Source organism: Poecilia reticulata, chromosome 5 (assembly GCF_904066995.2).
Source record: "Poecilia reticulata chromosome 5, P_reticulata-male-v2, whole genome shotgun sequence".
Taxonomy (NCBI): Eukaryota; Metazoa; Chordata; class Actinopteri; order Cyprinodontiformes; family Poeciliidae; genus Poecilia; species Poecilia reticulata.
The window spans coordinates 2,716,976-2,734,126 of record NC_088834.1 but is presented as its reverse complement, the minus strand read 5'-3'; the positions used below and the strand labels follow the sequence as shown (position 1 = coordinate 2,734,126).

At 40.4% G+C, this 17,151-nt stretch overlaps 1 protein-coding gene across 6 annotated transcripts in view; it reads left to right on the top strand.

The window, feature by feature from the left end:
• ptprt (protein tyrosine phosphatase receptor type T) overlaps positions 1-17,151 on the top strand; it is a 311,147-nt gene that overhangs the window by 74,079 nt on the left and 219,917 nt on the right. For all 6 annotated transcript variants that reach the window (XM_081606784.1, XM_017304835.2, XM_008408309.3 and 3 more), the window contains exons 3-7: positions 3,938-4,098; positions 4,951-5,061; positions 8,175-8,256; positions 9,730-9,845; positions 11,822-11,996. In XM_081606784.1, coding sequence (XP_081462910.1) covers positions 3,938-4,098; positions 4,951-5,061; positions 8,175-8,256; positions 9,730-9,845; positions 11,822-11,996 — 645 coding nt within the window. The remainder of the gene's footprint in view (positions 1-3,937; positions 4,099-4,950; positions 5,062-8,174; positions 8,257-9,729; positions 9,846-11,821; positions 11,997-17,151) is intronic.

The following is a 17,151-nucleotide window of genomic DNA, read 5'->3' as shown; positions in this document are numbered from 1 at the left end:
TTTTGACGCAGTTTCTTTATTTATTTTACATTGTTTGTTTTTCTCCTAACTGCACTGACTGAACAAACTAAAGCTGTTTTTACATGCTTGACCAAGTTTGTGAAGATATTGGTGTATTTAAATGTGCTGTACTGCTGCAGAGTTATCAAATTAATTTGTAATGATTAGAAAAAAATAAACATTCTCAGTCAATCTTCTTTATTGGATTGGTATCGGCCGATACTAAAACTCAGATATCGGTATCGGAAGTGGAAAAGTGGATTGGTGCATACTTCTTAACCCCAGCTGAAAACTTTCAGGTAGGAAACGGAAAAGAGAAATCCATATTTTTTCTTGATCACAGACCTTAACTTGCTGCTGTTTAAAAATACCACATCCTATAAGATCCCAAGTGGGAAGATGATGCCGAGGTATGGAGCATATATTCCCCAGGAGCATCGTTTCCTTTGTTCAGGTGTGCATATCCATGTTTTCCTTTAAGCTGGCCTCCTACGCTGTATATAATAGCTTTTCAGCTCTATTAAAAGGCTGCATCCGCCTCCTTCACATATTGTCACAAGCTAAAGACATAAATCCAGTGCAGAAACACTTAAGTGTGCATTACTGTTAACTGAATAATATCAACACTAATACATGGCTGTAGAAGTTTACTTTCTAAAGGACTATTGTGGAAAAAAGCCAAACTGTTTTGAAAGCCGTATCAGTCCTCAGAAGATTAGCTCCATAAAATTGTGACTTTTTTTGTGAAATAGAACTAAATTGGGATTGATTTTCTCAGGGAATCACCTTGTAGGAGCTAAAATCTTGCTTTCTGTCTCTTACTTGTGTTTTTGCAACAGATTGCTTGTAACAAAGAGCCTTAAAGTGTGTTCCTGCTATGTCTGGTATTGTGCTGATACAACATATAATTATCCTTTTGTATTTAGGAGTCTTTTCTGCCTGAACATGCAGTTATTGACATGGAAAAAAGAAAATGCCCCATTTCAAAAGTAACTATTTGTTTCAGTTGAGTCAGACTTTGGCATCCACTTATAATCAGCTTAAATTTTGTGAATCAATATTCTCTTTATGATGTTACTTTGATGATAATTGCTTAATCATACATTATCGTAATGAATGCAGAGTTTGGTTTTTGTTGTGTACATTTTCTCCAATCTATTGATTTTTAATTAATTATACACACTGCTCAAAATGTATTTGGGTAAATTTAATGTACAGTTGCAATTGCTTCTCACTATTCGTGCCGGAACTCTGCTGGGGTTGCTAGGTAACGGGGCTGGGCTTCACTAAGGTTGCTAGGTAACGGGCGGAACTCTGCTGGGGTTGCTAGGAAACGGGCGGAACTCTGCTGGGGTTGCTAGGTAACGGGGCTGGGCTTCACTAAGGTTGCTAGGTAACGGGCGGAACTCTGCTGGGGTTGCTAGGTAATGTGCAGTCCCTGCTGATTTGTTACTTTACTTTCAGAAGGTTTTTGAAACAGCTGATTTTCCAGACACCAAAATACATCAACTTGTTCTCAACAAAACTGGGTGTTTTTTTTGTTTTTTTAAGTACTTGGTCTGTTTTTAGAAACAGTAGAAACCCAAATAGAAGCACCAAAAACAACCAAACTGTGAATTTTGAGTAACGGGTCCCATTTAAAATGATTTCCACAGCTGAAATATGCAGCAGAGGATTGTGCTTCACTTTGTTGTCGACATCTTTGGAAAAGTAAAAGTGAGATCTCAGACTCTCCACAGTTTTTGTGAAAACAGTTGGTCTCGAGTGGCAGTGTGTGCTGGAACGTTTGTTGCTCTGAGTTGACCCATTTATTCTGATCTGGACGTGTGTGTGTGCGTGTGTGTGTGTGTGTGTGTGTGTGTGTGTGTGATGCGGTAGACGGATTCACGGGTTTTTCTCATGTTAACAGATTTTTTGTCTCTCTAACCTCCGTAGCAGCAAAACAATGTGAGAAACGGCAGTTGCGAGTTTGTTCTGTTTCTGGTCGTGCTTGTTGGAGTGTGAGTGAATAAAAGCATCTTGTGTTACTCTGTTGTGTAAAATCTGGGCCTTTGTGATAATTTATATCCATGAGATTCATTCTCACATTCTCCGTTTGTGTTTTTCACGTCCATAGTACCACTGTCCTATTTTTATGTTGCCCCATCCACCTTAATTTGCCAAGTTATGCGTTCATTATAATATTTGCGATTCTTCCAGAAATGTAAAGTTTTCTTAGCGTGTAAAATGCCACAGATATTTTAGAAAATGTTTTATTCGAACCACAGGATGTGGAAAATGATTTGGCTAAAATGAAAAAGGGTTATTACAGTGCAGCTTAAACATAGGTGAATTATTTATTTCTCAGCCAAACTGTTAAGGTGTTTGCCATGAAAAAGTAGCATAATCATAAAATCCCATTTTTGCATTGCATAGATGCAATTTGGGGAGCCATTTAATGTAATTTTTACTACAGGACATATTTTCAAACCTAAAAAACCTAGAATGAAGTATCAGTTATGCTTTATTTGTAAGTTCTGTCTCTATTATTATTATTATTCTGTGAAACACCCTTCAGAAACCATCAGAGGACAAAAAAATAAGCATTAGTTACGATTAATCTGCACAGTCACACCTGCTTTATTTAGTATGCAACGTTTCCCTTCTCCCTTCCCAGAGACTCTTCCAGTCGCTTCTAATTCTTAGTGAAGCTGATGGCAGTTAGCCAAATGGAGCTGGTCGACCCATAAAAGCTCCATCCTCGGCCGTAAAGCACCGACTAAAACACACTTAAACCATAAGCTGACAAAGAAAGTGTGGTTTACGCCTGGTTTTGCAACCCTCAGGGTGTGGATGCATTAGGACATTGATATACCATTTTGGTGATTTAAAGAGCTTTAAGAGTTTGGCTTTTTTTGCTGCATCAAGCATTTGGTTTATGCTGTACGAAACTTACCAGCCATTTTCCAGCTCACAGTACTTCGTAATTAATAGTTTGTGGGACATTATTTATCCACGGAGGATGCACTTAATGTCCTGAAGGAATCAATGATTCTCTCTCTGTGAAGCATAAAGTATCCTGTGCATGTGAGGAAGCATGATTATAAAATAGGACTCCATATTCAAGTCAAGTTTATTTAAAAAGTTCATTTAACGCGATGCTCTCGACCCAAAGGGCGATACCTGCAGGGAGCCAAGGGAAAAATTAATGCAGGAGAAACACAAAAACGTTACGACATCCCTTCGTTTGGCCTTAGAGGAGGAGAAAAGCAGGACATTTTAACATTTTAGATTTAATTTTTCATGCTGATAATTCACTAAAAACTAGAAACCTAAAGGCTAGTGACAAACAGACGATTCACTTCGGAATCCCCAAATATGACTATTGAGGTTTGGCCAGTTGTTGTTTGATTAATTACAGACATCCATCCATCCATTTTCTTGCACCCTTGTCCCTTAATGGGGTCGGGAGGGTTGCTGGTGCCTATCTTCAGCTAACGTTTTGGGCGAGAGGCGAGGTACACCCTGGACAGGTCGCCAGTCTGTCGTAGATTACGTAATTACAGACATTTACAGTTAACTTGACTAGATTTTTTATTCAAGTCTCACCTGTGGTATGAAATAAATTGAACTGGTCCCAAGACCTGGACGCTATGGTAACTGAAACATGTAAAAATTATTTTTTCTAAAGCAGACAGAGAAAACAGAAGTAAAAACTGTTTGGAAAAAGCTACAATTCCTGTTTTTAAATGAAAATGCGCCTTGTTTGTTTTCCATGTAACTTAATGGAGCTTTCTCACCCTTTAACAGCATAAATTAATTAATTACATGGGTGCAGCAGCCTGATTGCAGCATGCTGCTTCAATCCAAAATGTCTTTCAAAAAGTGACATGATTTAGTTGAAAACCGATGTCAGATTAACTTCATGTGTGTTTTTTGTTCTTTTCCATGTGTGCAGGCTCCTTTATGGTCGTGAACGCATCGGGCCGTGCGTCAGGACAGAAGGCTCACCTGTACATGCCCACCCTGAAGGAGAACGACACCCACTGCATCGACTTCCTGTACTCTCTGTCCAGTCGCGACGGGGCAAGCCCAGGAACTTTAAACGTCTACATCAAGGTGTGTAGCAGCAAATGAAGATGTGTGAAGCCGAGAAGGACTGGTGCACAAGCTACTGCCTGGAAACGGCCGTTTATTTGACGTCAGCTCAGGGTGTGACGTGTGCAGCTAGCTTACTGAAGGATTGTTTAAAAATAATAATGAATACATGGTTTAAAACAAGTCACTCAAAAGAAAGATTAAATATATTAGTGGAAATACAATGCCAGGATTACTTTTAGGATCGGAGGAAGTTGAGCTATACATGCGATAAGTTTTGATATGTTGCTCACCAGCGATTCGATTTTTTTGAACGACTGCCAGTGAGTCTCAATAATGAGAACTGTTCTTTTTTACGACTTTGCGTGCTTAGGCTGCAGAAGAGGATTTTTGTTTCGGCCAAAGCAACTCAGCATTTCTTTCATTGTGCTTCTAGATTACAAATAGCCCTAATGCACACAACACTTGATGGTGAAGAACAACTTTGCTTTTGATTTAGAATCCAAACGTTAATAATCTGTAAATAAGACGTGTTCGTGGTTTTGTTGTGGCCATTCACGTTTATAAAAACAGCTCCACCCTTATCATTACAAGAAAAGGGTGAGTGAGTAGAGAGACTAGTGTTTTCATTAGTGTCATTAAATGGGTTAAGTGATCCTCAACCTGGAAAAGTTTGAGAAACATCCAAATAGGTGAGATGTTTTAGTTCGCTATAAAAACTCAGGACCGAAGGGGTTAAAAAAGCCTCTGCAGCACCACATCTAAGGAAAATCTATCTTTTGAGGTTTGCTGCTTTGGATTGCAGGCTCCCTGAATCAGCTCTTTTCATCATTTACCTTTCTGTCGTCCTTCCCTGCTGCTCGCCGCCTGCAGGTGAACGGAGGCGCTCAAGGTAACCCGGTGTGGAACGCCTCGGATACCGTCACCGAAGGCTGGGTCAAGGCTGAACTCGCCATTTCCACATTCTGGCCCAACTCCTATCAGGTACCCCACATGCACATCTACACGCACATGCACACACACACACACGCACACATATATCGCACGCACATGCAGACACACACACACACACACACACACATGCAGACACACACATACACACGCACGCAGACACACACACACACACACACACACACACACATATACACACGCACATATATCGCACGCACACGCAGACACACACAGACACACATACGCACACACACACATGCATATATTGCACGCACATGCACACACACACACTCACGCATATATCGCACGCACACGCAGGCACACACAGACACACATACGCACACACACACATGCATATATCGCACGCACACGCAGACACACACAGACACACATACGCGCACACACAAATGCATATATTGCACGCACATGCACACACACGCATATATCGCACGCACACGCAGACACACACACACACGCACGCATATATCGCACGCACACGCAGACACACACACACACACGCACGCATATATCGCACGCACACGCAGACACACACACGCTCTCTGTTTATAGTAATGCTCAGATAAAATACGGACGCACCGATCCACTTATTTCACTTCTGATGTTTAGAATCGGCTGATTCTGATCTGATACTGAAAAACAGCTGAATTGTTTAAAAGCATTCATTTCTTTTAACCACAGACATAATTGTACTGAATTGCACTTTTATTTTATAATTCTGCACCAGAACATCACATTAAATACACCAATAGCTTCACAACTTGGTCAAACATGTAAAACAACTTTCATGTGTTGATTCAGTGCAGTTAGGACTAAAACAGCCAAAGAAATTTAAATACTAAAATTAAAACAGAAGGTCGACTGTCTTGGTCAAACTTCAAACTGCAACAAACCTTCTTTCTTTGGTTCAGAAAGTAAAATTAGGAATTGTAAATATAATATAAATAGTAAAGCATGATGTTGCTCAGAGCACAAAACATAGAATTAGACTGAATAGATCTGACCCAATGGATCAGGAACGTTGTCAGGAAACCAGACCTAGAAGTTTTCTGAATATTGGGACCAATATCAATATTAGTACGGGATGCAGATGCTGTCGGACTGCGATACGACTCCATAACACCCAGAGATGGAGTTCATTTTAAAGTTTTAATAAAGATGTGAATTATTTTAGACAGCCTGACTGTTTCTCTGGTACAGAGATAAAATGCAGAGGTGGAAACTTATATTTTAGCTACTATAAAGAGTCACTGCTTACCGTTTAGAGTCACGTATTGCGGTGAGTTCTGTAACTGAACTGTTCGTTTAACGACCTCCAGTCTTGCTGTGTTTCCTTGTTTATTGGTCTATTAAAGGTGCAGCAGTATATAATACAGCTCTGTGCTGCCGTGAAGTAACACTACAGTACCTTTTGCTTTAGGTAATGACCTGAGTGGATAAAAGCACCATAGATATAAGACTTTATAGGAGCTAAAGAGAATTAAAGGCTTCTTTATCCTTTCCTCCCTAATTATCTGTGACCTCCCAGGGAGAGATGACACTTCCCTTTTCTACACCGACTATCAGCTAAAAGTTCAGAGCACCAAGTGCAACAAAGTGGTTTTATGCAAAACCTATGGTGGTATAATTACTTTTCACTTATACAAAAAGGTGAAATTATTTAAGATGAGTAGAAAACTAAAATAAACCACGAATGATTTAGTTTCAAGTTGAATCAACAGTAAAAAGCAACTTACTAGAAACTTTTAGACAAGTATAGGAGCTTCTTCTAAGATGATAATTCATTAATATTGATTTTAAAAGTATTAGTTCTCCAGATTTTTTCACTTATAACATTGAACAAATGTAACCAATCTGATTGGACCTTTTTAAATCAATATTAAGGGGAATTATTGACTCTAAACAAGCTGGTATAACTTACTGAAAAGTTACTGAAAAGTTATTTTGTCTTATTTTAGGTCTGCTAAGATATTTGCACTAGAAACTAAATCAGAAAGGTATATATACTTTTTTACTTTAATCATAACTTTTTTTTTTTTTTTTCGGGCTGCACAGTGGTGCAGTTGGTAGAGCTGCTGCCTTGCAGCAAGAAGGTTCTGGGTTCGATTCCCGGCCCCGGTCTTTCTGCATGGAGTCTCCATGTTCTCCCTGTGCATGGTGGGTTTTCTCCAGGTACTCCGGTTTCCTCCCACAGTCCAAAAACATGACTGTCAAGTTAATTGGTCTGTCTAAATTGCCCCTAGGTGTGAGTGTGTGTGGATGGTTGTGTGTCTCTGTGTTGCCCTGCGACAGACTGGCGACCTGTCCAGGGTGACCCCGCCTCTCGCCCGGAACGTTAGCTGAAGATGGGCACCAGCACCCCTCCTGACCCCACTGAGGGACAAGGGTGAAAGAAAATGGATGGATGGATGGATGGATAACTTTTTTCCTCAGAATTCACATTTTTTAAATTTCAGATGATTAAAGTCAGATTTTTACCTGGCACGGTTTTGCGTTTTTACAGTGCTTAAATTTAAGATGGAATCATGATTGGCCAATAAACTTACCAAGCAGCATTCTCATGTTTTACTTTAAGAAGAAATATTTGTGTTTTTGATACAAATGTGTTTGAGAAAAAGCGATCTCACTCTTCAGAGTATCCTGTCTCCGTTTGGACGCGGTTTGACAGTATATTCATGTTTATGTTGGTGGAGTTCATGGCCTCCCAGCCACCCGGCTGACTTCATGTCACCCTCAGTCTGTGTTCAGGTCTTTTTTAAGTGCATGTGTGGGGTAAAGAAATGAAGAACAACACAAAGCGACAGCTTCAGAAAGGGAAAAAAACAGATGAGGGAAAAACAGGGGGGCAATGAGTGATGGAAGATGGATGAGGAGAAAATAAGAAGGGAGAAAAGCGGAGAAGTGACAGCATATGTGGCTGGCATACGGATAGAGACAGAAGTGATGAAGTGAAAAGAGGAATAGTTGCTGACTTTTGGTGGAAAATTCCCCTGGGCTTCCCATATGAGCTTCTTCACAGCGATGTCGAGACGCAGCAGCCTGTGAAGGGAAAAAAAGTTTTTATATCTGGATCTCTTTAATTTATTTTTTTTCTCCTTCCTCTCTCTCTTCTGTGTTTTGACTCTCAGGTAATATTCGAGGCGGTTTCGGTCCAAGGCCACCCTGGTTTCATCGCCATCGATGACATACGAGTTCTCGCTCATCCTTGCCGTAAGTGAGAGAGACTCGGTTTGACCCTGCAAACTGTAGCCCTGCTGAGCATCATCTGTTTTATTGCTGTCCTGCACACACACGCACACACACACACACACACACACACACACACACGCACACACACACACACACACACACACACACACACACACACACACACACACACACACACACACACACACACACACACACACACGCATACACACACACAGATAGTGTCTGGTTCTCTGCAGACAGATTGCAGAGAAGCAGAAGAAGGTCCAAACTCAGGGTCTTCATCACTCAAATCTGACAGAAACACTTTGCTCCACAAAACTCTGTGCTGTAAAAATCACCAACTTACTATTCCCTGGCTGCTTAAATTCCCTCTTATGTTCATAAAAACATTTCTAAACAACAGTGTTGATTTCAGAATGTGAAAGTCTGAACTGCTCTTACCTATCTGAATTATTATAATGCACAAAAACCAGCAGAAACACCAATATGATGAAATGTCATGGAGAAAGATGAATTACAACAGCTTTGACGGAGCAACCTTCATGTGTAAGTCCTTGTCATTAGTGCCAAAGCAAATTATTATGAAATGAGTGATGGCTCCACACTCAGTTGGGTTTATCTACTTCTACAGACAGTCAAATGAAATTAACCAGTCGCAGGCAGACGGCTCTCAATACCAGACCAAAGTCACCACAATGTCAGCCTGCCTGCACTCGTCTCTCATCGCCACGCCTCGCTTCTGATTGCAATAACATCCCGCTGTCTTGCATTATAAATGTCTTTTAGTCCTACTGTTTACACAAACACTAGCTGTGTACCATGAAATTGCTCAAATTGAAATTTCAAAAATGAATTCTCTGAATGGAAACACGCCCATTTGGAAAAAAACGTGTTTTCCCATAAAAAGGTTTTGCACTCGGATGAGTTGGTTTTTCAGCTGTATTAAAGTTGTTTTATTTTGAAAAACTGCAATGGAAACACTTCTTTCGCGTCACACGGTCAACAGCCGGATGTTATTACTGATGAAAACAACAAAGAAGACGACCGGAAGTGGAAGGAGGATGATGGTTTGTTTTTGTTTTATCAGACAACGTGCAGCAAAGGTTATGCTGGAGCATCGTTTCCCCGTTTACCCAAATCAGCAAGTCATTGTGGCACAAACAGGAGAGTTTAATGGTGTCTTAGGTCAAAGTCGAACTGAATTAAACGTTTCTTTCTGGATGTAACCAGTTAGAGTTCAATGTGAACCCTCTCTAACTTATTTAAGTCTATTTAAACTTAGTAAAATATCTAATATTTTACTAAAACCAAGCAGTTTGATCTAAAATTGAGACTTTAACAATCTAAATCAGGCGAGTTTCTCGATTTTCATATGTATTTTATTTCAGCTTGGAATTAATTTGCGCATAATGCGCATTTGTATTCAGTTATTGATTTTGTTCATATTGTTTGTGTGTTGTTGTCGTGTTGCAGGTAAAGCTCCTCATTTCCTGCGGCTGCAGAATGTGGAGGTGAACGTGGGGCAGAATGCCACGTTCCAGTGCACTGCTGGAGGGAAATGGTCTCAGCACGATAAACTCTGGCTGCAGGTTTGTACCGCATCATAACATCCTATTGACTCAGTTTCAATTCAATCACACGTATATTCCAATTGATTCTAGTTAGCAAACAGTACAGTATGCTCAGTTAATTATTAAAAAGTAGCGACAGAAGAGAATCGCTTGGATTGTGTCGTTAACTCTCACATCAAGCACGCAGCGACAGTGGAGAGGAAAACAAGCCAGAACAAACAAGAACAGAAGTAAGAAGATTTTTAATGTTCATGAAAGTAAAACGTTAACATCAGAAGAGGAAGAACAAGAGGGCTGTGGTTCCTCCTCCAGGCCAAACCACAACCGAAACCGAACGCCAGACCAGGCGGAGCTTTTATGGAGAGATAAAAATGACTATTTATAGACGCGTGGCATGTTATTGTTTACATCTGGAAATTTCACACATGCACACAAATACCGAAGGGATGATTCTTTTACGTACCGTGCTGCCACAGTAGATCAGTTCTGTTGACGAAATGACACCTGGAGTTGTAGGTATTATTAATTTAGCGCAGCGCGCCACAAAAAGTGAAAACAAAGCGGAAAAACCGTTGAAGAATTACTCAAAACCACTCAGGTTCTTTTCTTGTATTGTATGCTACACACAGACCCGTTGCTATAGCAACTGCCTGACAACAGCGCCACTGACATATCAGGTTGCAACACCAAGAAGAGAATCAAATGTTTCCAACACAAACAACAGAACATTCAGTCTGTTACAGTTTCATGTTTTCAGACTTGATCGTTGTTTTACGGTTATTAATAAGCAATTATCTGAAAATAGCTGTGATTGATTAGCTAACTGAAACACCTGCTCAGCTGATCATCTGTCAGAATCCTACAGCACATCTACATGGTGGGATTGTCAAAGTCAAGCTAGCATAACTGACCGAGTTCCTTCTCCTTCAATATTTTTTATTTTTTTACTTTTCATGTGAAGCCATAGACCTTAATAGCTGGTTGCTAATACTGTTGACATTCATTAGCGTCCCTTTTTCTTTTATATATCACGCGTACATTTAAGATTTATCGCATTATGTTGACAACTTGATGGCTAAAACCAATGGTTGTCATCACCAGCCAGCAGTTTTTGGGGGATTTTGCGTTTGTGATCTCACCTTACAACGTGTCTATGTTGTAATTCACTCTGGTTTTCTACAGGCTAATAATTTAATCTTAACCAACCTGCAGCACTAATTTATCCAAGCTCTTCTACGTTTTGTAGATTGGAAGTTGACTCAGTTATTCTACTATTTTAGTTCAGTCCCTTTTAATTCAAATGTGATATTGTTCAGTTCTTTCTCATTAGATTTATACAAACTACATAAAATCAGTTTCATGTAAAACCTCCAGGTCTCTGAAATCCATTTTGTGAACTGATTAAACTAAACCTTGTTCTGTTTTGCACCGGTGATTCCATTTCTGCACCAGTGACATTTCTTACTCGTGTTTGTCAACATGTTCATGCTGCGTGTCATCATGGCAATGTATTAATTTCAGTCTACATTCATGTGCAGGTTTGCATTATTGTTGCAGCAAAACACAAAACCCAGGAGATTACTGCAGGGTGAAGAAATGACATGTGGAACTGGGAGTGTTAACTCTCCCAGCTCAGGCTCTGCTGGGGGAAAAGCATATTTTCCTGAATGGTCCATCAGGATTGCAGTTGATAGATTTAATCTGCAGATTGCATGCAGAAAGTGGTATTTTTTTAGTTTTCAGGTTGACTTCCTCAGAGAAAATGGATTCTATTTTTTTTCCAGGCATAAATACAGAGTCTTTGTTTTCATTTCATGATGCACATATTCTGTAAATTCATGGATTGCTTTGGTAAAACCATACAGCAGTTGATGGAACAGCAGTTATTTTACCAAATATAAACAGTTGCACTGTAAATCCAGTTAATAATAACACATTATCATGGAAAACAGGTGGAACACCCACAACAACAAGTGTGATTTCCCATCTTCCAGCAGTGGAACGGTAAAGACACGGCGCTGATGGTGACCAGGGTGGTCAACCACCGCCGCTTCTCTGCGACGGTGAGCGTCGGTGACACGTCGCAGCGCAGCACCAGCCGCTACCGCTGCGTCATCCGATCCGATGGCGGATCCGGAGTTTCCAACTACGCCGACTTGATTGTTAAAGGTACGTAAATGTGACCGCAGAGGTTGGGGGTGAAACAGAGATCCACACACTTCATTACTATGTATGCAGCAAAGTGGGACTGTTTCTGCTGGAAGTGTGAAACAAGCCCTGGTTGTTTGTGTCGGTGTGTGCATGTTTGGCTGCGGCCCATTAGAGCTGCGAGGGAGCTGAGGACGGAATACTGAAAAGATTTCCAGAAAGTGGGAACCCACAATGAGTCCTCTCTGTTCTCGCTCCTCCGAATGTTTTTGATCCGGTTTTCACTCAAACTGTGAAGAAGATCCAAACATTTTAGATGTTTATAAAAATAACTATTTTGGCCTCAGCTTACACACAAATGCACCTTTTTTATTATTGTGAAAGATGAGCAGCACTTTAGTTCACCAGAAGGACTGTGGCAAATAACTCCTGAAAAACAAGTTTGACTTTTAATGTTGGAAATCTTTACATTGAACCACAAATAAGTTATTTTAATTACATTAGAAGCACAATATTCAATCCCAAAACTATTCATGCCTCTTTCAGGTGTATATCAGGTTAAATTGTTAACTAGCTTTACCAACACGTTTCTTCTGGTTGGAAGTAATTTGAATCTGTAAAGGGAGTTAAAGATTAGGTGACGTTCACACAGCAGGCGAATGTGACCCAAATCCGACTTTTTTCACAGCAGTCTGAATGGACGATTCTGATCTTTTCACCTAAAAAACAAAATAGATTTGTCCCACTTTCACATGTGTAGCTGAATATTATATCTGATTGTTTTCAAAGCATCTGCAGTCTGATTAGGCGTGTTGATTTTATCCAGCTTTCATGTCGTTGATGTGAGACGTCCATCATAATTCTGCACCAGAAGAAGCCAGATGCTGTAAATCAGGACGTAAACAATGGTGGGATATTATCTGTGTCAGTGCATCACATCACCATCCCACCACTCCTGCCTCTGACTGCACATCCAATCACATATATAGATATGTATAAACATAGAAGTATATATATTAAAGACACTCGGAGTTTATTGACTCTAGTGGCCTTTATTTGATAGTTAATTGACAAAAAAGTGGGTGAAGAGAAGGGGGAAGACATGCAGCAAAGGTCACCAAGGCCGGGAATCGAACCTGTGACAGCTGCGTCAAGGACTAAGTCCTCCATATATGGGTCGTGTTTACCCCCTGCACCACCACAGCACACCCATCAGACTTTGTGCTGTAAAGTCTGATGGCTACAGGCAAACTTTACACAGCCTAACTCAGAATGTAAATTAAATCAGATCACATCCTGAGGTAGAGTAATTAAAGACAGGAAATATTATGTAAAGTAAATGTCTCTCTGATTGGAATTACGCTGTTAACTCTATTTGTTGTGAAGGATGTTTTAGCCTGCAGAGAGTCAGAAAAGTTGGACTGCGTGTGTTATTTCGTGTGTTAGCGCCGCCACTCTGATTCGACGGTCGTCCAGGGACAGAACTGTCATTACCATCTGTTTGCAGAATCACACTATCGACTCACGAGAGCATCTGAAGCTCAGCGCCCTGAACGCATCCCATAAAGAGTGTGTGTTCATTGTGTTGCTCTGTGTGTGTGGGTGGGTGAAGCTCAGGTGTTGTCGGCCATGCTTCTTGCCAGGGGATTAACCGATGCCAACGCAGCGAACAAAAGAGGAAAGGGAAAATGAAAACACACGCATGAAAACACCCTCCTCCAATTTGCATAAATGTGTCATCATCCTTCATTTCCACTTTGACTTTTTGTCCCTTTTCCCTCATTCTTGTCACTCCTGTGTTGTTGATTTGCTTTAGTGCAGCTTCATTTGTTTGGTGTGGGTACTATACATGCATGACTTTGTGTTGTCATGTGTAAGGTGTCGTGATGAGTTTTATATGTGTGTGTGTGTGTGTGTGTCTGCTAAGTGAAATCAGGGTTAATTACTGTTGCTCAGTCAGGTGTGACGGGGGAATCTGGAGAGAGATGCTGCTCATATTACGGCGCCCCGCCTGTACGCTCTGTACGTCTCTGTCCCATACGCGTTCGTTCATGCATGGAAAGCCTCCATAACCCAGCCCTGTTGACCAGCTCAGCACATGATGCTACTTTTTTAGATTTGGAGACAAACTAGCATCTGTTGGGTGAATGTCTTTTTTAGAAAATGCACCTTTTCACCCATGATTTTCACAAAACACCATAGTTACATGACAACAATCCTTGGAGTAAGTGATGAAAAAGGGAAGTGATGTTGATACATCTTTTATGCAGAGCTAGCATGTTTCTCTAGACGTTTGTTCGTATATTGTTTGGTTTGAGGCGTTGCTCGTTTGGACAATTATTCCCTCTGGCTTCTGGTTTTGCACCTGGAAGAAATTTTACGTAACCGTGGCAACAAGGTATTGTTTTTACCACTGGGATCAGCTGATTAGCATCTCAAAAGCTAAAATAACACCTGAACTATGATCCCAATTCACAAAAGCGTGGAAAAAGAGGCTTCAGTAGCTCAGTTTCCGTTGACCATAGAATTGCACAAATTGGAATTACGAAAAATAAAGGATACATGCCTATTGATGTTTTATACTTTAACGTTTTTTACACTAGTATGAGGTGTTTTTTTTTTTTAATTGATCAAAATTTCACACAAGTGATGTGATCGACAACCAGCTGTTACTACTGGTGGGAATGATGAATAAAGACAACAGGAAGTGGTAGGTGGAAGATGGCGCAGCATGTTTTTTTTAATGACTTGTGTTTGTAAAGTGTGTTTTCTTATTACGTTTCTTATTTAATGGAAACACCGCAATTGCAAAATTGTGTTTTTTCGGCATATGCACAATATTGACAAGGTTTCGTGTTCTTTTGTTATATAAAAGCAGCTATGGGTGCAGAGCAGAACCAAACAGCAGAAAAGGAAGGAGGAAGTTCAATCCATCAATCAAAATGGGCAAGAATCATTTCCCCAGTGCCATCATTTCTTTATAGCCATAAACCAGACAGATATTTAACTAAACTGCCCATGTCTGGATATAAAACCCTCTCACTCAGACACACGCCCTCTGGTGGTGAGTCAGCTGTTGTTCTAAAAACAACTCAAACACTTAAAAAAAGCCGTTTTTAGGCAATAAGTTAATATTTTTTGGTGTCTGGAAAGGGAGCCATTTCAAAAACCTTTAGAATATAGCATCACCAATCAGCAGGGGCTCCCTGTTGCCAATTATTTGGATTTAAAGTGACAGGAGACCCTAAAACAGCTCAAACATTACATGTTTTACGATTTTATGTAAAACATGTAATGTTTTGTACAGACCATAGATCTTACCCTGTTCAAGGAGGCATCATAGTCACCTTTAGATGTGGCTGTGGCCATAAATGAGATGATTCATGTGAATTTTAAGGGCCTACAGATTGCACTGTGTCCACATGCAGAGAGCCGAGGTGCAGCAGCCCTGCAGAGATTGAAGGTCGGCTGTATTTGAGTGTGTGCTGCATCTTGTATGGGCATTTTGACATCTGTGCGTGTGTGTGTGTGTGTTCTGTCTATCATAGATAAGACTCAGTGGGGCGAAGCAGAGATCCAGGAGAGCCTCTGTCAGCCAGTGGCCCGTTGATACCTCACAGTGAATATGTTGGAGTGTGTGCGAGTTCCCCAGGAATTGTGCCACATTTTTCTAAGTCTCCCTGGGTCGTCATAAAGCTGATTTTAGTCCAAGAATTAGACCCAGCAGCAGCACCAGAGCGTGTGTTAATGTCAGGCTGTGTGTGTGTCCGTGGAGCTTTTTGTTGCCCCAGAGCTCATTCCCAACATCGTCTGTGTGTCTGTTCCTGATAAGGAAATCAATAGGAGAGTGGACAGCTTCTGCTGTATGTGTCAGACTCCTGGAAACCCAGTGACGCTCTGAGCTCCCACTGGGTGTGAACACAACACAACCTCCAATTTACAACAATAGCTGCCTGGAATACGCTGGACTTCCAAGTGAGGAGTTTTATACCAAAATGAGATGTCAGATGTTTGAAAGAAACACAAAAGAGATGTCAGACATTCACAGAAAAACAAGCTCCTCTTTCAACGGGTTGTCTGTTTCTCTGTCAACACGTAAAAAAGACAAAGCTTTTTTTAAATACGGGTTTTAAAAAGAAAACTGTCTGCTTTTCTGTGAAAGGTTTTCAATTCTCATACCTGCAGGAAGCTTGTTAAATTTAAGTGAAAATGTCAAACTTTTTCTGTAGTTTATTTATTTTGTTTAGTCTATTTATTTATCAGACCTTTATGTATATTTTGAGGTTATTAGTTACAGTCTTTACTTTTTACTCTGAGTGTAGTGGACAGTACTGTGATAAAGAATAAGAGTAAAGCATGTCAACATAAACATGGTGAAAGATGTTGTAGTACAGCCCATCAGTAATCTGAACAAGGACAACAACTCTTTCCCCCCCAAATGTATAACTTTAAATAATGTCTGGAACAGTTTACTAGAAAATCCCAACAAATATACTCAGTTTAAATTACATTTTGACTTCAAAATCATCATTAAATATTAAAACTTTGGTCTGTTTCATTCTAAAGCAGCTCTAATCAGGTGGACTTTGATCTTCATTTAAAGGAACTCATTGTTTCAGCTGTTTTGCAGATTTCTGGAAGTTTATTCAAGTCAACAATTACGTTTGCTTAAATGCCTTATTGTTTCTCCTGGAGGAATTACGGGAATGTAATTATGTTGCATCCATTTGATGAGAAAACGTTTCTGAATTCATATTCATTAGGTTGTGTATGAAAGTGGGAGTGCCTGTCTCTTTAAGCAGGTCCTCTGGGCTTGCCGTAGGGTGTGTGTGTGTGTGTGTGTGTGTGTGTGTGTGTGTGTGTGTGTGAGGGTTGACTTGTGCATGTTGGGTAGTTTGTCATGTTGTTGCCATTTCATGTCCAATGCACTTTCATGTGCATCAGCCTCTTTATACAGATGTGGAGGTCAAGGAAGGCGGACACTTCACAGAGAATTTCTGAAGCGAAGTGTAAGTAATGCATGAACAGGTGTGGGAGGGTTGACAGGTGAGATAAGGAGGGAATAAGGCAGAGATGAAGAAGAGAGATAGGTGTGTAAGGGGTGGAGGGAGAAACGGAGAAGAGGAGCAGAAAGACAGGGGAGCACATGACGCAACAAAAAGACAAACTCAATGTT